The sequence below is a fragment of the Pungitius pungitius genome, chromosome 14 (genome assembly GCF_949316345.1).
Source record: "Pungitius pungitius chromosome 14, fPunPun2.1, whole genome shotgun sequence".
Classification (NCBI taxonomy): domain Eukaryota; kingdom Metazoa; phylum Chordata; class Actinopteri; order Perciformes; family Gasterosteidae; genus Pungitius; species Pungitius pungitius.
In genome coordinates, this window is record NC_084913.1 from 16,206,994 (window position 1) to 16,227,576 (window position 20,583).

The 20,583-nt window shown below is 44.1% G+C and overlaps 1 protein-coding gene across 1 annotated transcript; it reads left to right on the forward strand.

Moving 5' to 3' along the window:
• Positions 1 to 3,542: 3,542 nt before the first annotated feature.
• On the forward strand, positions 3,543 to 20,283 carry daam1a (dishevelled associated activator of morphogenesis 1a). Its single transcript, XM_062557224.1, has 26 exons — positions 3,543 to 4,380; positions 7,889 to 8,106; positions 8,200 to 8,289; positions 8,917 to 8,988; positions 9,512 to 9,606; positions 9,682 to 9,901; positions 10,682 to 10,795; positions 11,253 to 11,363; positions 11,699 to 11,802; positions 11,922 to 11,988; positions 12,256 to 12,373; positions 12,457 to 12,595; positions 12,838 to 12,896; positions 13,009 to 13,193; positions 13,284 to 13,541; positions 14,215 to 14,322; positions 14,478 to 14,578; positions 14,737 to 14,821; positions 14,943 to 15,049; positions 15,530 to 15,618; positions 15,743 to 15,911; positions 16,584 to 16,691; positions 16,997 to 17,057; positions 17,186 to 17,320; positions 17,422 to 17,592; positions 17,819 to 20,283. Exons 2-26 carry the CDS (start codon positions 7,921 to 7,923, stop codon positions 18,035 to 18,037), a joined length of 3,171 nt encoding a protein of 1,056 aa, XP_062413208.1. The 5' UTR covers positions 3,543 to 4,380; positions 7,889 to 7,920; the 3' UTR covers positions 18,038 to 20,283.
• The last annotated feature ends 300 nt before the right edge of the window (positions 20,284 to 20,583 follow it).

The following is a 20,583-nucleotide window of genomic DNA, read 5'->3' on the forward strand; positions in this document are numbered from 1 at the left end:
TAAGAGAAAGGAAGTTTTTAAGGGCCAATGTCATGCTCATTTTCGGGTTTAAACTTGTATTTTGGTTTCCCACTTGAATATTTTACAGTGGGTGAAATAAGTATAAGTAACACGTCACAATTTTTCTCAGTAATATGTTTCCAAAGGAGCTTGACATGAAATGTTCATACATATATACAGAGCAACCAAAACTAAGAAGTTCAGAAATAAAGCTATGTGTAATAATGTGAAATGACACTCTCAACTGGTTTCAAAGAAAGAAAATAAATCTACTAGAATGGCCCAGCCAATCACCTGACTTAAATCCCATCGAACATCTATGGAAAAAACTGAAGATCAAGATTCATAGAAGAGGCCCACGGAACCTTTAAGATTTGAAGACCGTTTGTGTGGAAGAATGGGCCAAAATCACACCAGAGCAACTCATGTGACTAGTTTCTCCATACAGGAGGCGTCTTGAAGCTGTCATTACCAACAAAGGCTTTTGTACAAAGTATTACATAAATATCAGTAACCGTGTTCAATACTTTTTCCCTGTGTCATTTCACTTTATTACACATAACTTTATTTCTGAACATCTTTGTTTTGGTTTCTTGTATGTATGCATTACTTGTGTTGTTACCAACATCTGGTGATAATCTCATGTCAATAGCTCCTTTGGAAATATATTTACTGAGAAAAATGGTGACGTGTTCAATACTTATTTCACCCGCTGTACATGCTTTAATGTAGCACCTGTCTCTTTAAGCTAAGTCTGCACTGATTGGCCGCTCTGTGTCCGCTACGCACTACTCGAGGCACCGCTGTACTGCGACGGTTTAGCGGTGACGTCACAGCCCTGGCGGCTCGTTTAAAGGCGCAGTTCCTCGATAGAGGTTGTGTGTGTTTGTTTTTCCTCTCCGTATTTGAATGCTTTTAGGGTGTAGGCCGGGTGGAGGACTTGTTGGCCAGTCCTAGAAATTAGCATAGCACTGGTTGGCTCGTCCAAAACCAACGTGTTGAGATCATTGATATAAGGCGATTTACTGTATTTTACAATTTAGCGCTCTTCAACCTGTGTTAACCATTCGCTCTTATTTCACACAATCGGGCAAGAAAACAATTAAAAAACCTAGTGACTTTAAGACGAGGTCAAGGATAATCTGAGGACTAATTTCTAATTATGGAACATAGACGTTACCTTTCTACTATATGCATACTATATGGCATTTTGAATATTCTGATTTCTCACAACATATAAATCGTACTGTTGAGTTTACTGTAGGTGTGTTTGGTAACACATGTCAATTAGCTGCAGCACTGGTACATCTGAATAAAATATTGGCATTATTATTTCCTATCGTTTGACAGTCAAGAAATGTAGTGAGAATGTCCTCCTCCATCTACTAATAACAATGATACAAGACAGGATGGACTCCAACTAATACAATGACTGATCTGCAGGTTTAAATGTTAACGAGGATGGGAAAACCCAAATTTGGACAGCACCTTGTTTCGTGGGCAGCTGCTGGCGTGAGTCCTAAAAGCTGTTTCATCGGGTCACATCCTGTACGACACCCTAAAGGTCACGTGTCTTTGAAGGTCGTTCCCCTACCAAGCTATTTAAAGACAAACTGCAATGACAGGAGATGTGAGAGGGAGGAGGACAGCAGCCCGTCATATCAATACTACACAGGAAAGAGAAATACTGGGGCGATGTGAATGTAAAAACCTCTCTTTAAGTCAGAGTTGAGATGACTTTACCATTTGGACATTTGTACAAAATGTCTTTGGATTGACCCCCCCCCCCCCCCCCCCCCCCGGGCACAGATGCTGTGGGGACATTTTCAGATTGTACTACATATTAGAGGTGGATATTGTACTTTTTACTCCAAGGAAATGTAGTTATCCAATAGTGACATACGAGCAGGAGAAAGGCGTTTTGCAAGCAGAAGAGCAGCGATAGAAGTTTCTAGAGGTCCTGCCCTTCGCTCAAAGCCCGGAGAAGCCATGTTAAAGCATAGTAGTAAGTACAATATGTGCACTGCTGTTTGATCTACACAACCACACACAATGATCTAATTTTTGATTTGTGAATTTTAACATTCATTTTCCTTCATAGAAATGCACCATACTTTACTAAATAAACATCATGCTGTAATTGTAGAATACACATGTTTACCATGTTTATTTATGAAATAAATAAAGTTATTTACTAATGGAATCTATTCACTCTGCGGCATTTCTAAAGTTGTATCTTATGTGATCTCATCTGAAACAACCAGAGGAGTCGCCCCCTAATGGACATTAGAGACAATGCAATTTTAAGGCACCGCTGCGTTGGCTTTGGGTGTCATTAGCTTTTAAGTCTCACAGTCTGACAGAGCTGTTTGTTGTTAAGGCTCATTGTAGGAAACCTTCTCATAGTTGGAATGCTGTGCTCATAATGCTGTAGGTACATGTTGGGTCAGAATGGCATCGATCCAGCCCGTCTGTCCTGCACCGTCAAGTTTCTACATGCGGGCAGAGGGTTGGAAACACACTGTTAGTGCGACAGGTTTCTGTGAATTTATGCAAACTAAACCCATATAACCTGTGAGCCTGGTGTTTAGACAAAAGGACGTCTGCCACTGCTCTGCAACAGCATGCGGTGGAATGTCACCTGGCTTTCTAACCCCCCCCCCCCCACACACACACACAGAGGGTGTGTTAGAGAAACGGAAATGTGTGACTCGAAAATGGAACACACTGTGATTCACACAAATTAATCTATTATTTTTATTGTACCCGACATCATATTTTGACAAACAAATATTCTATATTTGAATCATTACATTAAATATATTATACCTGTGATGACAAGTGCTCACTAAGAACAAAGTAGTGGTAAAATGATTTTTTGCATTTTTATCTTTTAGCCCAATAAAGTAATAGAGATGGCTTAACGAGGTTAAGTTTAAGCCAATTCATTTTTCAATAAGCTATAATGAATCAGAATGTGATCTACCTAACACAAAGGTTAAAGGGTGATGTGGAGAAATCAAATCCTTTATTTAGCGTTCACTAAAAAACATCTTTCACAACTCTCACAATCTGAGTTTCAGTAACGAGGAAATTCAAATGAAAATCAAGAAAAAACAAATAGAAGAAAAATACAGAGATGTTTATCACATATTTCTCTGAAGAAATTCACAGTGAGTGCTGATGAAAATGAGACTTGTCATTCCGCTTCTTTCGTCTTGATTGTAATGTTTTTTTAATGTGTTTTTCTGTTAGAACTCAGGGGTCATTCTTCATACTGTGTTTTGCAATTATATTTGAATGTTACAAAACATTTCGAAGCTCAATGAGAGGACTAAAGGTCTTCACTAGGACCTCCTTTTGCTCTGTGCTGATTGCGTTGGATTCTCAGAAATCAGAAAGTGGGGTTCATTATCTTGCTGATCGAAAGATCATAAACATTTGTTTGCCAAAAAGATTCTTTTCTGTAATCGTCCAAATCCAATGGCGTTTCTTTGGGGGGGGGGGGGGGGGGGGGGAGGGGTGTTTGCAGTGCGCCTCTAACCTCCTGGTTGGCCTGTGATAAACCTGCTGATTGTGCAGGATGTTTTGCATGTGAACTGAGCTCTAAAAATAGAAGGAATGTGATGTGTGCCTTAGATGGAGCGATGTCTACATCTGGACGGAAGCACTTTGTAAAAGTTTGTCATTGCGTGGCCTCGTCATCAGCCACGAGGTGACAGATATTAGCACACACACGGTCCCACCTCTCACACACACACACACACTCACTGGGTGAGGTCTGGGCGGGACCGCCTCCACCAGGAATGCAGTAGTGTGTGTTTTAAACTCAGCATGCTGTACTCTCGCCCAGGCAGATGTGTCAGTTTCTCTGCACATTCCATGGGGAAGACAGACAGACACGGATCCGTTTCCACCGGCACTCTGACGGGGACGAGGGAGGACGGAGGACACAGGAAACAGGAGACGAGAGCAGGTGCTGTACGGATAGATGGAACCAATGGGAGAGGATTTGGATTGTATTGGACACAGAAAACAAGCCTGTAACTCGACTGGCTGGATTTATTCACTTTCTCATTGAAAGAACTTTCCTCGGGATTAAGATAGCAGGCTGAGTTTGTACATACAACTACAACCCTGCTTCTGAAAGGTTATTTCAATCATCGCAGACCAACGTTCCTTCTTCTTCTCTGGATTATGTAAATTCTTTAAGAAGAAGAAGCATTCTGCAGGGACAACCAGGTGTTTCAATGTCATTGGAGTTTGAGGTGAGCAAATGACCTCCCCTGCAGATGTCCATGTGACCCCTGACCGCTGCCACACACACTGCTGAGGCCCAGCATGGCGTCGCATCACGTCGCATAGGAGTGCTTCAGAGAGGTCAGTACAGCGCCAACACTTTGAAATGTTATTAACACTTAGTGTTTGCCACAACTTTTAGATGATGATGATGATGATGCCACATCAGAACATATCTGTGACTTCATCCACACGATATGATAGTTGTAACGTATATGAGAGAAATATACAAGAAGGCTGCCATACTTAAAAACTCCCTCGTCGGAGTAAAAATCATCAACCGGCCAAACTTTCACCAATCGTGTTCCGCAGCAAGAAGGGAACGAGCCAATCCGAGGCAGAGGAGGGGGGCTTTCAAACAAATGTAAATAACAACCTGTAAAAGTATGTGAAAGAGTCTCGTAGAGACTCAAACGTGCACACTCATTGCTAACGTGCACACTCATTGCTAACGTGCTGACGGTTACAGTCAACGGGATCCAATTTAAAAGTATTCTTTTGGTCATTTAAAAAAAAAGTATACACATCGTTATTGTCAGCCTCAAACCATTAGGCAGAGACAAACATGTTTAGCTAACGTTCCCTTGGATGATGTGGTGTTAAATGGGTCATTTCCTGAACTCTGAAATCCAGGAAATAAACTGCTTTTCATTGAGCAAACTCCCCATAACCCTCCTTGCTGTAAGATAAAACATATTTATGAATGAGGCTCTGTCACACTTTTTACCCAGAGGTTCTTCTCAGAGCTTCTGGGGGTGCTTTACCCCACAATTTATCCAACCAATGTATAAAAGCACTAATCCTTTGATGTTACTGTTACTGACCGCTCTTTGGTTCCCATCAGCTAGATATTGTATTTCAACATCTCCATCTTCAATAAGGAATAATGGAGCTTGGAGCTGAAGAGGATACGGGAGACAGTAAGCTGGTTAGAGAGATTCATAAACACAACAAGCTCTGGTCAAACATTCACTCTCTTTGAGTCAGAGGGACACTGACCTCTGACCCCCGAGTCGTGAGAGAAAACCCTTTCCCTGAAGGGTTCGATGGAGTATTGATTAAACCCTGTGACCTCAGGGCCGATTGGTTGATCTGAGCGTCAGGCTGAATAATCAATCCATACACACACGTTGCTGATTGGTATCGGAGTCCCGCTGGAATGCTTTAACACAATTACGTAACTGGGGCAAGGACGCATCTGTGGACACGTCGACTATTAACAAAACATCCAGGGACGTTGTCGGTTGCCCGAGTTTCGGTCCTTCGATTCCAGACGCGTGTGTTTACAGTTTGCGAGGCGACGTCCTCCGGTCAATGACTACAGTGTGTTTGTAAACCATGGTCCACTCACTGGGGGCATTCCTGACCTTTCCTCCATTAGGATCCTGTATCTATGGCTCTCAGGACTGTAAAAGGCTCGTAATGATTGGACGAGCTGTCTGATCATGTGTCTTCTGGCCTTTCGCACATTTCTCGTCCACCTCTTCCAAAAAGCTACTGGCTTGTGATGTTGGAAACACCAAAGTTATACAGGGTGGCGGGTGGCGGTTCATTGATGTCTTGCGTCATGTCCGTGCAAACTGAAAGGGAAAAGGGTTTGACCGCTTTGACGGTAACAATTTGTTGTGTTTCTGAACATGGTGGTTGTCGTTGGAAAGATCTGGACGGGTTTTACAAGGTTCCACTCCCAAGAAAACAGACTCTCATTGAAAGAAAATAGTTTGTGGATGATGTACCCACTGCAATCATCCATGGCAAGGTGACCTAGGCTTCCAACCAGGTGGAGGGAAAGACGGTAAATGGTATCATTTTGATCTTACTTTTTACAAAAAGCTTGTCAGGTCAGTCTGTGAGTGAAGCCTCAGATTCCTTCTTAGGACGGTGGTCCTCTACCATAGTCATAGTCCTGTATGAAGGGAGGGACAAGACGACCAATAGAGGATGTGGAGATTTCAAGCTTTGTTAAGCGAATAGATTATCTGGCTTGTTAACCAATATTTGTCAAAATTTCAACTTTAATTTATTAATTTCGATATATCAACATATCAACAATGCGTTCTTTGAACTCGCATGTAGTGGAGGGAGTGATGCTGAAGGACAGTCTGCAGGTCACCAGGACTATGTGAAGGACGTCCCAAAAGAGGGCTGTCAGTCATTCTGGTTGAAAGTTAACAGACAGACTCCCCGTTCTTTCTGCCATTGAAGGGAAAGAAGCTGGTGTTGACGGTCGATTCAGAAAAGCTCAATTCTGTGCTGTCAGACGACATCTTGTGCAAATCGAGCAGAGCGCTTGGTACAACGCTCACTTGACTGTAGACAGCTTGCGGTGGGGCTCCACATTGAAGTCGTGCCTCAAAGAAACAGAGCTTTGCACGGAATGCTTTCATGTGTGCGTGTGGTTTTGACACCAGCTGCCTTTTGCCTTATCTCCACATCAGATGAGATAAGAAATCAGTGAGATCAGATAAGAAATGGTGTAATTCTCTGTGGTAGATCCTTCTTGGCCGGATTAAGTTGACAGGTGGAGCTGTGTCGGCACAGAGGGCTTCTTGGTGGAGGGCCCTGTGCAGTTGTACAGCCTCCTTACCTCCGCCAACATAGATGCCATTACTATGCCGTAGAGTGTTACCACCAGCAGAGGACAGTTTTGTGTCTGGGCTGCTTGTGCACACCTAGTTCAGGCAGCTCGATGAGTCATGACTACTGCGTTCAATCACTTAAAAAGGTGTGGTGTGCTTGAAAAGATAATTGCACTTATTGTACGTCGCTTTGGATAAAAGCGGCAGCTAAATGACATGTAATGTAATGCAATAATTGCTTCCTCGTATTTTCCGTTCTGTTTGTTTGGTCAATTAGGTCAACGCTCATTTTCTCAAAAAATAACATTCGGTTTCGAAATCTGAAACGATGGTTTTTGTGGCATTAAATCAACTGAATACTTTGTGGATTATAATGAACATGCGAGCAGCAGCAGGTGTTTGGGTGTGAAGGTGTGTGTTTGCGTTCATGTCAATTGGCAGAAAAGGGGGCGTGTCCAAATCCAAAAGATGTGAGTAGAGCTGGACCCTTCTGGTGGTTAGAAGGCATCATTGTCCTAATACGCATCTCACAAGTCCGTTTTAGTAAACAGCTATAGGACATGAGGGATGTATTCAGGCATACAGTTCTTCTTCTTTTCATTCAAAAATCTCAACAGACATGACAAATGTATCTCTAAATGCATTTTTCAAGGTACTAGAGGTGAAAAGGGTATTTTTTAAACTAACTTTCCCACTTGATCAATAACAACTAAACATTTGTCTTTGTATAACAGGTTTTACATGTTAAGATGTCTAATCCTTTTTAGCAGAATTAGCAGAAAGTTTAGCAGCAAATGAAACACGTGAATGAACCTTCTAGATGTCCTGAAAGAAGACATGTAATGGATGCAAAATAGAGCCCAAATGATTTAGCCTGTTGTGGTAGAAGATGGGTACAAATGAAACAAGTAACTAACTGGTGGAGACCATCCCCGTGGCGCTGTGTTGTGTACAATGCACCCCTCTGTCATCTATCATCATCTACTCGTACTTCTGGGCTCCCTTTTTAGTCGGTACTTCTGGTGAAGTCCCCCCTGAGACCATGGGGTCCCGTGTAAAGCAACCCAAGGAGAGCGGCCTGTCCTCTCTGTTTTCTTGCTGCTTCAATCGGAGCGACCCACCGGAAATCACCCACTGTCAAGACAGCACCAACCCCATGGCTGTGCTGGAGCCTGACCTGCCCATGCCCCCCCCCCAGGAGCTGGACCTCAAGTTCACCGAGCTGGTGGTGAGTGACAGGTCCTGTTCTCAGGGCCTTCAAACATCCATGTTTGTTCAGCAGCTTGCCTCTTATGATCATCTTCTCTGTCTTCTGTCCCAGGATGAACTGGACCTTACAGAGGAAAACAGAGCTGCCATGTTTTCTTTGCCAGCAGAGAAAAAATGGCGGATCTACTGTAGCAAGAAATTGGTAAGGAACTAGAAGTACAACAGCCAACTTAGGAATATTTGTAGTTTATGGACCACCACTACAACCTCTGCTATACTCCAAAGGCATGGCATGTGTTCCACACATACACAGTACCCAGACGAGCCTGTGAAATGAGCAGCACTGGGATGACCCAGTTGAAGGGGGGAAACAAGCATTTATCCTCAGTGTGAGTCGAATGCAGAGATGAGTCGCACAAATAGGACGACGTAGGAGTCATTTATTCTCAGCAGCTATTGAGTCCGTCCCCTCAGTGTAGACACAAGATGATGGCATCCTACAACTTTTTCTTGTCAAAACCTTACACCCTTAACAGTTTCCCACAGAGGTGAAATGTTTCTGCCATACAGTAAGTGGTTGTTGTTGCATTTTTGTAGAATTTTTTAGTATATCCTCCAACAGCGTCAAATTGAAAAGCTGGTCCTTCCTCTGCTCCACCAAGGCTTTCTGCCATCCATCCTTGTGTTCTGAAACCCAAATCTAACCTTCAAAAACTAAGGACAAATCCACACATTTCGTGTTCTCTGTTGTGGTATGAAGAGGTAGTTGAAGGAGACATGAGTAAGTGTCCATGACCCTGACTTGTGTGCGTATTTTTGTGTCTTTCAGGAGGCCGAGCAGAATAAAGGAGCATCCCGATGGCCAGAGTATTACATTGACCAGCTGAGGTCCATGGCTGCTGTGAGTAACTCTTTTTACTGACGGGCTGAGATATTAAAGTTATGTTATGTCATGTTCGTGCCCTCGTTTGACCTGTAGCACCACGTTCCAACATTTTTAGTTTTCTCTCTGAGTTGCACACAATATTTACTTTAGGTTTGATTATTGTAATCAGTCTCTGAATCTGTTTACAAGATGTCTACTCACAGACACAAACTGATTTATCTTTATATCAATGTAATGTGAAACTATTGGTCATTCTCAAAGCAACTTTAAGTACGACATGTTGACTTCTTTGGTCTCCATTCCTTGTGAATCAACAAGGACAACGGGTATATCAAACATATTGCATTCCAATAACTTAATCATGAGGGCTTTAAGACGCATTATTAGTAATTCCTACAGATATATATCTGCCTTTCAATGATAATATTTAATCCAATGCCATTGCGGTTATTTGTAACAATATAGAACCCATCCGGCAAACCAGAAGCATTACAGTATTTGACCTCCGGTGATGTAATACTTAGTCTTATCTTCACAGAGGAGGACTCTGCTGGGACCAGAGGACGAGGAGGAGCAGGAAAGACATAAAATCATAGATGACCTGAAGACAGCGCTGAGGACACAGCCGATGAGGTACAGCCCCAGTTCTAACGTGCTGTCCTGAAAGGTTTCCAAGGCTTCATTTCACCTTCCTTCCATCCCTGACAGGTTTGTGACACAGTTCATTGACTTGGATGGGCTGTCCTGCATTCTGAATTTCCTCAAGTCAATGGACTATGAGACCAACAACTCTCAGGTGCACACGTCTCTCATCGGCTGCATCAAAGCTCTGATGAACAACTCGCAGGGCCGAGCTCATGTGCTGGGTCACTGTGAGAGCATCAATATCATCGCAGAAAGTCTCACCACCGAGAGCATCAAAACCAAGGTACATGCAACCTGCATTTTACAAATCGTTCTAGTTTAGTCAAGGCCCAGATATGTTCTCCATACTTCTTAAACAGAAGAGTTTTGGACCTACCAGGACTCCTCTTAAGCCTGGCCACCCGGCTGGAGCAACATAGACTTCAGAGTCTTCCGTATGATGTCGAACTGAAGTCACTGTCACAAATCAGTACGTGACAATGTGTGCTAGAAGGTCAAGCAAAAGAGATGTAAAACAACAAAAAGAAACTGAAATTGATGTACAATTATTAAATTAAATTATTAAAAGATGTAAAATAATCACAAAGACACACAAGAGCACAGCAAAGAGACTAAATGCCTGCAAAAGAGGGACTATTCAACCTCATAGAGGAGTGAGAACACTAAAAAGAGACTAAATAACTATAAACGGACACTAAATCATTTCAATTGGTTAATAAATCACTACTTCAAAGTCAAGCAGAGATAATGTTTTCACTTCAGTCAGACACAGGATGGAGAATGTGGTTCATCTTGTTGATCACATGGGCAAAGGAGGAAACCATACGCTGTGGAGTATCAGTCGGTTTGCCAAAAAGAGCAGACACTAGTCATGGCAAGAGGCCCAAAGAGACATGTGACCCCAGGTAGAGGTGACATGCGGAACAAGCCGCTGTGGCATGCTGCTCCCTTCTCTTGGTGGACCTTCATCCTATTTGTGCCCATATTTCTGTGTTTGTTCTCCGACCTGGTTTGAAATGAATGCCCATGCCCCACCTTCTCTCTCCTCTACCTCTGTCTGCAGGTTGCCGTGTTGGAGATCCTCGGTGCCGTATGTTTGGTGCCGGGGGGACACAAAAAAGTTCTGGAAGCCATGCTGCACTACCAGACCTTCGCCATGGAGAGAACTCGCTTTCAGGTGTGCTTGTGCCTGGTCTAGTCTTCTGCTAGAGACAACTCTCAGTGGAGGCTTCAGGGATCATGTCTTGTCATTATGCAACATGGGGGTGTTCACTAGTTGCCCATCCTGTACTGGATGTGGAGCCCGGTCTCCGTGCACAACAGCCCCCGAACCCCCTGCTGCTTTTATCCATGTGATTTTCTGGTGAACACGAAGAAAACACCAGTAGACAAATATGTAGCATAATCCATGGGACATCCAACACAATGAGCCAAAGTTCCACACACAAAGGTAACAATGGCTTGAAACAACGTATTGTTGTTCTATTCAAGTGCACTTAGAAATGGTTAATGATAATAATAATGAGGTCCTCAGGTATCTACATCCAATGGGATGTGTGTTAGGGTTCCATCTAAAGAGAGGGATGAGGCACTTTGTGTGAAGGTGTTCCATTGCTTTTGTCTTTTGTTGGCAGACCCTAATGATGGACTTGGACAGATCCACAGGCCGCTACAAGGATGAGGTGAACCTGAAGACTGCCGTCATGTCCTTCATCAACGCCGTGCTGAGCCAGGGAGCGGGAGAGGTGTGTGGCGTGCGATGTTCGATGACAGACGGACAGATAATGACTGTAGATGTGATTCTTTGGCCTGCAGGGCCACAAGATGATGCTCACTGTGGGAGTCACACAGTACATTTACTACTATGAGATAATTAGTGTCTATGTTATGGCCCCCAGGAATAGGAGCACAGCAGCAAAGTTGAATGGTAAACCTGTAGGACGGATACAGTTGAACACCAGGCATTCAGATTGACATGCACGTTGTTTCTGCAGAGCGGGAGTCACGGCCCAAAACAACCCGGGTGCATATCTTTTCCACAGAGAACATGGCGGGGATTCATGTGTTTGTGTGTTTTCAGACCAGCCTGGAGTTCCGCATCCATCTGCGTTACGAGTTCCTGATGCTGGGCATTCAGCCGGTCATCGACAAACTGTACTCCAATGAAAACGCCACCCTGAACAGGTAGCTCCAGGTGTTAGCGCCGAGCATCACTGCTATCATTGAGGAGGCCGTACGGGGGAATGCACGTGTGCTGTAAAGGGCTTTCAGATGTTCAGATGTTCCGTGTGTGTTGTTGTCAGACATCTGGACTTCTTTGAGATGTTGAGGAATGAAGATGAGCTTCAGATGTCCAAACGGTTCGATGCTGTAAGTCCCTTTTACCAGCCTAAAGGTTTTCTTTATATCAGATGAGGTAAGCAGCCGAGATCCAAGATCTTTAAGGATGAAACGACAGAACCGTCACACCAACTTTAAGTGAGGATAAATTGATTGTTGATTTATAAGATTAAAACTTGCTGCATTATAGAACGTTACTCCAGAATGAAACACACGTGTGCTTCAGCACTATATTTCACTTTGATGACATTAAAACATGAAAAACCGACGTGTAAAGCTGAATGCCTTCTGCTTCAGGCCCATATAGAAACTAAAAGTGCCAGCCAGATGTTTGAGCTGATCAGGAAGAGACTGAACCACACTGAAGCTTACCCTCACCTCCTGTCTGCACTGCAGCACTGCCTCATGATCCCATGTAAGACCCATTCACACGTCCATGTTTCATCCCTTTGAGTCTCCATGAAACGCTCCATGGTGTGTCTGTCTGTCTGTCTGCAGCTAAGCAGAGCAGCACCACCCGTCACTACTGGGCGCTGTTGGATCGGATCATTCAGCAGCTGGTTCTGCAGACGGACAAAGGGGAGGACCCCGATGTCGCTCCGCTGGAGGACTTCAACGTCAAAAATGTTGTACGCATGTACGTTTCTGGGACACTAACTGTGACGTGCGTTTGGATGAGTAATTTGGTAGTAAAGTCAAGTAGGATGAAGAAACATTATGTATAAAACAAAACTGATAGAAGGAATTTGTTGGGATAAATCTGGTCCGTCCTTTACATCATCAAACTGAAATCTGTGGTGCTCTTAAACCTAATATTGTGTGCGTGTGTGTGTGGGTGGGTACTTGAAGTCAATGTGAAACGTGTTTGTGTGTCTATAGGCTTGTCAAAGAGAGCGAGGTCAAAGAATGGAAAGAGCAAGCTGATAAAACGAGGAAAGGTAAACACACACATTTACTATACTTCAATGTGTGTCTTTGGTAACTTGCTGACTTGATCAGCTGCTGAGGAATAAGTGCTAATAAACCCAACCCCTAAACCCTTCTCTCCAGAGCATCACAACCTGCAGCAGCGTCTGGAAAAGAAAGAGAGGGAGTGCGAGGCCAAGAACAAGGAGAAAGAGGACATGATGGCCATGCTGAACAAGCTTAAGGACAAGCTGGAGCGAGAGACCAGCGACCACAAGCAGGCCCAGCAGCGCCTGGCAGAGCTGTCTGCTCTGCTGCAGCCCGGCTCAGTACGTGAAGAACCATGGCCGCTCCTCGTCTCACATCGCACACATCTGCCTCCTCCGTTTGTAATGGATGCCGCTCTGTTGTCCCGTTAGACGTCCGGTGTTCCTGGAGGACCTCCCGTGTCTTCTGCCGGTTCAGTCTCTTCTGGTCCTGTGCCGGCCGGCCCTGCTCCTCCTCCTCCTCCTCCCCCACCACCACCTCCTCCTCCAGGAGGCCCGCCGGGTTTCGGCACGGCCCCATTGGCCCCGCCTCCTCCACCTGGAGCTCTGTTGGGAGCTGTCCAGGAGAAGAAGAATATTCCTCAGCCATCCAACCCGCTGAAGTCCTTCAACTGGAGCAAACTGCCTGAGGTACGCTGACAGTGGGACTGATCCTACTGCTGCCTCACTTCCTGCTGTCCGTTATAGCATATACCAACACACACGCTCCAGCTGCGTCACACATGGATGCGTTACCACCGGAGTCGGGTGAAGTCCTCTGTGCGTCTTCATTCTGGCCTCTCGGTACTACGGAGAGCTCCATTGCAACACCTCAGTGTTGCACTGTGACACGTTCCTTCATTACCACTACACTGGTGTTGCCTCTATCCCACAAACACCTTCCTGTTGCCAAAAATACTCACTACAGCACCAAATGTGGATCAATCCACCGCAGAAAGTAGTGGCCAACAAAAGGAAACCCTCCCTCCTTTTTTAGTTACATTTGATTTGAAAAGCTTTTAAAACCTTAAGAATGATCCAGCCTTACCAAATGTGACCTGTGTTACCTTAATTATTAGAAATGTTTTCCCCTCATGTCTCCACCGTGATGGAGAAACTCAGAACTAAAAATTGTCCAGATGAACTATTACTTTTCCTATGCTAACTACTTCCCAGAGGCGTACGTCTCTCTAATCAGCGAATGGAAACAACAGATGATTGATGGTGCTCTTGTGGAGTAAACCACTCACAATTCTAGGTTCAAGAACTCTTGAATGAATACACAAAAACACACATTGTCTTTCTATTCTATCGTTTGTCTCAGAACATGACCGAAGGAACCATATGGAAGGAGATCGATGACCTCAGAGTGTTCAAAGTCCTGGATCTAGAGGAGCTGCAGAGGACCTTCTCAGCTTACCAGAGAACACAGGTATCCCACAGTGACACTGTTACCGCCCTTCTCCACTATGTTCATTCATCTTCTAGAGACTGTGCTGCTCTGTTTATGTAAAGATACTAATAATAATATCAATAACATTGCCGTTAAATTTGCAAAGTTGACATTTTACGATGGATGATTTTCAGCAGAAGGATGCTGGGGACGAGCCGGCCGCTGTGAAGAAGGTCAAGGAGCTGTCGGTGATCGACGGCCGCCGAGCGCAGAACTGCAACATCCTGCTCTCACGGTCAGTGTGTGTGTGTGTGTGTGTGTGAGCGGTGAACTTCAGCCAGTGTGTTTTAGTCATTTGTGATACACCACAGAAAGTCCTAACAATCTGACTCTAAATCCTCCATCGGAGATCCCTTTGAGTTCTAAAAAGCGACATGTATGTTGGCGTCACAGGCTGAGACTGACCAATGAGGAGATCCGCCACGCTGTCCTGACCATGGATGAACAGGAGGACTTACCCAAAGACATGCTGGAGCAGGTGCAAAACACACTCTCAAAATAGCACATTATACACATTATTCATATATAAATACATAAAGCGCTGATCAAATGAATTGCACATTTTTATACTGTGTGTGTGTGTGTGTGTGTGTGCGAAGCTTCTGAAGTTTGTTCCTGAGAAGAGCGACATGGAGCTGTTGGGAGAACACAAGCACGAGCTGGAACGTATGGCCAGAGCAGACCGCTTCCTGTATGAAATGAGCAGGTGAACACACACACACACACACACAGCCATGTTTAACTACCTGTTTATTCTGCACAGCAGCACCGTGTAAAAGGTTTTCTTTAGTGAATAATAACCTGGATTATTTTTTTAGATGAGTTGTTTATTTCTACATACGGAGCAGGTCCTCTTTCTGGAGCTGGCTGCCATGTTGCTACGGTAACCTAGAAGCAACAAAGCACACATGTTTTGGACAGGGTGTCCCACTGACTTGAAATGAAACTCCATCTGCTCAAACACATTCCCAGGCGTCCCTTCACTCCAGGGGAATTTGTGTTTGATGTGAGCTGCACGCCGGGCGTGTCCTGCTGTGACCTTGTGGCTAGTGATCTCTAAATCCCACGGGCCCTTGAAGGGTTTCCCTTTGTTTAGAAACCAAAGTGGACATCCAGTCTGCAAAGGAGCGTGATGCTCACATTTACACCAAGTGACATAGGAGCTCCCTCTTGTGTCCTCTCCCAGCATCAACCACTATCAACAGAGACTCCACTCTCTTTACTTCAAGAAGAAGTTTGCTGAAAGAGTGGCTGACATCAAACCTAAAATCAAAGGTAGGTTACTCCCAAAGAGTCTTTAAGTTGGGTAATGATGTTGCATTTGGGGTTTGAAATGCTGCTTGTGGACATACAGACTGTACACACACATGACATCGCCTCCTGGTTTCTGCTGTCTCAGCTCTAAGTCTAGCGTCCAGGGAGGTGGTGCAGAGCGGGACGCTGCGCCAGCTCCTGGAGGTGGTGCTGGCCTTCGGGAACTACATGAACAAAGGACAGCGGGGGAACGCCTACGGATTCAAAGTGTCCAGCCTCAACAAGATAGCTGACACCAAGTCGAGCACAGACAAGTACGCTCACAGCAGGGACACAACACAGGGACCTGGTGTAGTTCATGCTGCCTACTACTGATGCTGCTAGATCTCTATGAGGCTTTTAAACAGACTTATAAAGTGTTATAATCGCCTTATAACCCTTTTTATGAATATCCACGGTGCTTACAACACCAATCATAACACATTATGAAGCATTTTTTTTAATGACTTGCAAGTATTTCATAATTCCTGGTTGCCCACTGACTCAGAGATCATGGTGTATTTTAATCCTCATAGTTGTTAAACATTCAAATGTTTAGCTGTTGGGTGCTTTAAGACAAGAAATTAAATTCAGAAATTAAAGGTACGGCCTGAAATAACTCCTGTACACTTACAACATGCTGTAAGCAGATTCAATGCACTATAAGTATGTTCATGGTGTATTATACACTTTCAAGCAGAGTCAGTGAGCGACAATTAGGAAGTGTTACAATATTTTACCTTGTAAGTGTCTTATAATTTCTGTTCTATGATTATAATCATTCATAAACGTGAACATCAGCGTCACCCTGATTGTTAATGTTGTCTCTGCTTTTCTTACTGTGACACGTTGACACCTGCTGTGACTCAAGGTCTCTTTTTAAATTTTACTTTGCAAAGCCGGCGTGATGATGAAATGATGAACTGACTCCTGAATGTGATTTTTAGAAACATCTCTCTGCTTCACTACATGATCACTGTACTGGAGAAGAAGTACCCGAAGGTGGTGGCGTTCAGTGAAGAGCTGGCGAATGTTCCAGAAGCTGCCAAAGTCAAGTGAGAACGAGCAAGCACACTCCTATGTGGAAGGAACACATGCGGAATCAAGTCTATTTCAAATGATAGTTAAATAGCCAGTGGGCAGTATTTTGGACATTTATTAACAGAAGAGAAATATAATATTTCCAACTATGCACAAAACTTGGGAACCTCACCATGGCAACAAGACTTGTGGGAGCTACACATGATTGTTGACGGCTGAAGAAATAGCTGCGTCTCCACCTTGTGAAGCTAATGTCCAACAAAGTTCAGGCTGTTAGTTCCCTCATGCCGAGTCTCCACCCTCCCATGTGTCTCTCCAGTATGACGGAATTGGAGAAGGACTTTGGCAATCTGAGATCTGGGCTGAACATCGTTGAAGCGGTGAGTGATGTTCTTTGACTGAATGTTCGACCCTCCTCATGGTCTGCAAATCCTTTGAAGCCACGACTCAACGCACGGGTGTATTCACATGCACGTTTACGCGTCTTTGTGTGTTCGTCCGCCTCCAGGAGCTGCAGTACCAGCGAGGTCAGTCCCCTCAGGGTCCCGAGGACAAGTTTGTCCCCGTGGTGGGTCAGTTCCTCACCGTGGCCTCCTTCAGCTTCTCGGATGTAGAGGAGTCGCTCAGTGAGGCCAGAGAAGTGGTGAGACAAACATATCGTTGTTCACATTCAATTTGTCACCACCTGTTCCAAACCCTTTAATGGCGAATGATCATCTTGTGCCTTTGTGTGTCATGTCAAAGCTCGTGAAGGCACTCAGACACTTTGGAGAAGACTCAGCCAACCTGCAGCCGGATTCCTTTTTTGGGATCTTCGACAGTTTCCTTGCAGCTTTCTCAGAGGCCCAACAGGACAACATAAGGATGGCCCGACGCAAGGAGGAGGAGGAGAAGCGGGCACTCATGGAGGCTCAGGTTAGAAGAAAATTGTCAAAAGAGGCGTTTTGATAGGATGCAAAATGTCAACTGTCTTTTACCAAGAGCCTGTAACAAAGTGGTCAGAAAAGTAATGGTTTAAGGTTAAAAGGCCACAGACATTGCCTACCCACTTCCCCAGTGTCCATACACTGATGATCACCTCAGTCGTGTATCATCGCACAGTATGTCCTCGTCCTCTCCTAATCTCTCTCCTGCCTTCCAGCTGAAGAGCGACCGGGAGCGGAAGTCAAAGAAGGCCAAACCAAACGAGGACGAGGGGGACGGTGAGTTCGATGACTTGGTGTCCGCTCTGCGCTCCGGAGACGTCTTTGAAATGGACATGTCCAAGATGAACCGCAGGAAACAACGGAGGCACAACTTGTTCGACGGCAGCCGCGAGCGACCCGTGGCAGAAGTGACCCAGCAGGACGGGTCGGTTTGACTCTACGCTCTGTGAAGCAAAGAGTAACAAAAAGACACTATAGTCATATAATTATATCCTTGTATATTTGTAAGTTTGCACAGCTCTGGCTTGTGAGTTTCTTTGGAAATGTTACCTTAAGAAGAGTCAGGACCTTTTTTCAGTCGTAATCTGGATGTTTTAATTCAGGGGCAATGGACGGGTCAATCAAACACAGGCCTATCTCGCACTGTTTGTTTGCAGCAAAAAATGAATGTTGAGATTACGCTTGTTTTGTAACTCGGGGGCCTTTGTCATCGGTTTACACGAGTTAGGTTGTTACATTACGTGGTTTCATTGCGTTACAAACCATTACAAACTGCTTTGTTTTCTAACCATTACCGAATAATTGTATTGCCTAAAGCCAAACAAGGGTTGAACGATGCTAATCACGTCCACAGGCATGAAAGTAGGCTGAAATGAAACGGATTCATGAAACCGAGGTTCGTTCTGAGGACTCTATACAGGTTCTGTTTAGGACACTAGATGTTGCGTTAGAAACCAGCTTCTCCCGGACCAAAATAAATGGATGCATCAGCAGTTGGAATGTTGATCTTCACTGTATGGAGTTATTTTAGTAACATTAATATTACATTGAGTTTAACACTTTGAAAGGCCCTGTGTGGGGCGTCACTCTCTGGCCAGACGTGGCTTTAACCTACGTCTTGGTCGATTGCATCTCAAGGGCTAACTAAATCCAGCACTAACTACCAAGGAACGATCCGGATGGATCCGATCCCTCAAAGCGCTTGGCGAGGACGTCTGTAACACGTTCGACCACATATCTTTTGAAGGGTAAACACCAATGCATCCTGATGCTCACAAAAAAGAAAGCACCATGAAAAAATGTCTTTTCTATTTCCTCTTTTCTCACCTAGATACGCTTTCTAATTTCGTAAGATGGTTTTGTGCACAACACTGAGAGATTATAGATATATGTGTATTAACATATTGGTAATGTTATGTCTCTTTTTGGTCTTTTTGTGTCTCTTTTAGGTATTTCATTTTGTATGTCTTTGTTGGTCTGTTATACATTTTCTCTGTTCTTTTTGATGTTAGTTTGCATCTCTAAGTGGATTTGCAGTCATTCTGTTTCTTTTAATTATGTTTTGGGCCTTTTGAAGTATTTTAAAGTCTCTTTGAAGATATTTGTTTGTCATATGTTAATTTTTGCACACTTAAGGTAATTTTCCCTGTTTAATAGTCCCTGTGAATTTTTGCAGCTGTTGTGCATCTCTTTTATATTTCTTTGTGCCATCGAGGATCTCCTGTGTGTTGTATGGCTGTATGTTACTGAAGGTCCCTGCACTGTGAGGATGTGTGAGTCCTCATCACGAGTCATATACAGTCAACGAGTTAGATAAACTACGAATAAATGAACCCACCACAAGGGACATTCCTTAGTGTGGACTGTGCCTGTGCCGGTGAAGCCCAGTCATCCATCCTAAGGAATAGACACAGTTTATATTCTGTTGATTTTGTATCTATTTTATTATATGGTAAATGGAAAGTACTTGTTTTATCTTTCACCCATTCATACACTGATGACATGAGCGTCCATACACAGCACCCCCTGTCCATCAGTAACTAACACTCACACCATTTGCACACCGTAGTCACAGCAGTGTTTGGGTTTAGTGACATGCTCAAGGACTCATGTGCCAATGTGGATTACTGAATGGTGATGGATTTGTGAAGTGTTGAATGTGTTCATTTAAACATAGATTTGGGAAAGTGCAATCCGATCAGAAGTGGTCATGTGTGAACTGATGTAGCCTACTCAGAGCTGTCCACCTGTGATCTGATTACCAAAGTAAATGCCAGGTCTGATCAGGGCTTACCCCTCTTTTCAAGGGGTGAAGGCAGTTTTAAAAGGGAGGCACTCACATAAATGGCATTGTTCTTGGCGGGTCCAGCTACCAGATTTGGGAAATTAAGGATGCTATGTCCTGAGGATTGTCTCCAAATTGGTACAAATCTGTCCAAAACTAGGTTTGTATTGTTCTATGTAGACTTCCGACTCTAAGAAACATACAATGCAAATTTTGCCTGTTGAATATGTACAAGTGGAAATAACAATATATGTATAGCATGTTTCCTTATTAGTTATGTTCTTTAAAAAAACAGTTGTAGAAGTATAAATAGATGGAAATAGAAAATAGATAGTATGTAATAATGATACTGTATAAGAATTAATGTTGCCCTTAAATAAAATGTACTGTTGCCAATGTTGATGTTCTGTGTCGCATTACAGTCCACATCGTTTTTAGTCCCAAACTAAACAGCTTGCTCTGACATACAGATCTGACTAACCCGGAAGCTGTTTAATATGCTTCTGCGTGTTTGTTTTGGACCTGGCTGCTGAGCCAGAACCTCGCGGATCAGCTGAACATCAGCAAGTTTAAACAGAACGCAAACCCGGTGATGAAGATACACTGTAAGCCCCGCCCACTCTGATCCGGTGATGAAGTTACACTGTAAGCCCCGCCCCCCCTGATCCGGTGATGAAGTTACACTGTAAGCCCTGC

Coding starts and splice junctions, on each gene's coding strand:
- daam1a (XM_062557224.1), top strand. CDS start 7,921: ATGGGGTCCCGTGTAAAGCAACCCAAGGAGAGCGGCCTGTCCTCTCTG. Junction 12,897..13,008: donor AGCTGATAAAACGAGGAAAG/GTAAACACACAC, acceptor CCTTCTCTCCAG/AGCATCACAACCTGCAGCAG. Junction 17,058..17,185: donor GGCTGAACATCGTTGAAGCG/GTGAGTGATGTT, acceptor GTCCGCCTCCAG/GAGCTGCAGTACCAGCGAGG.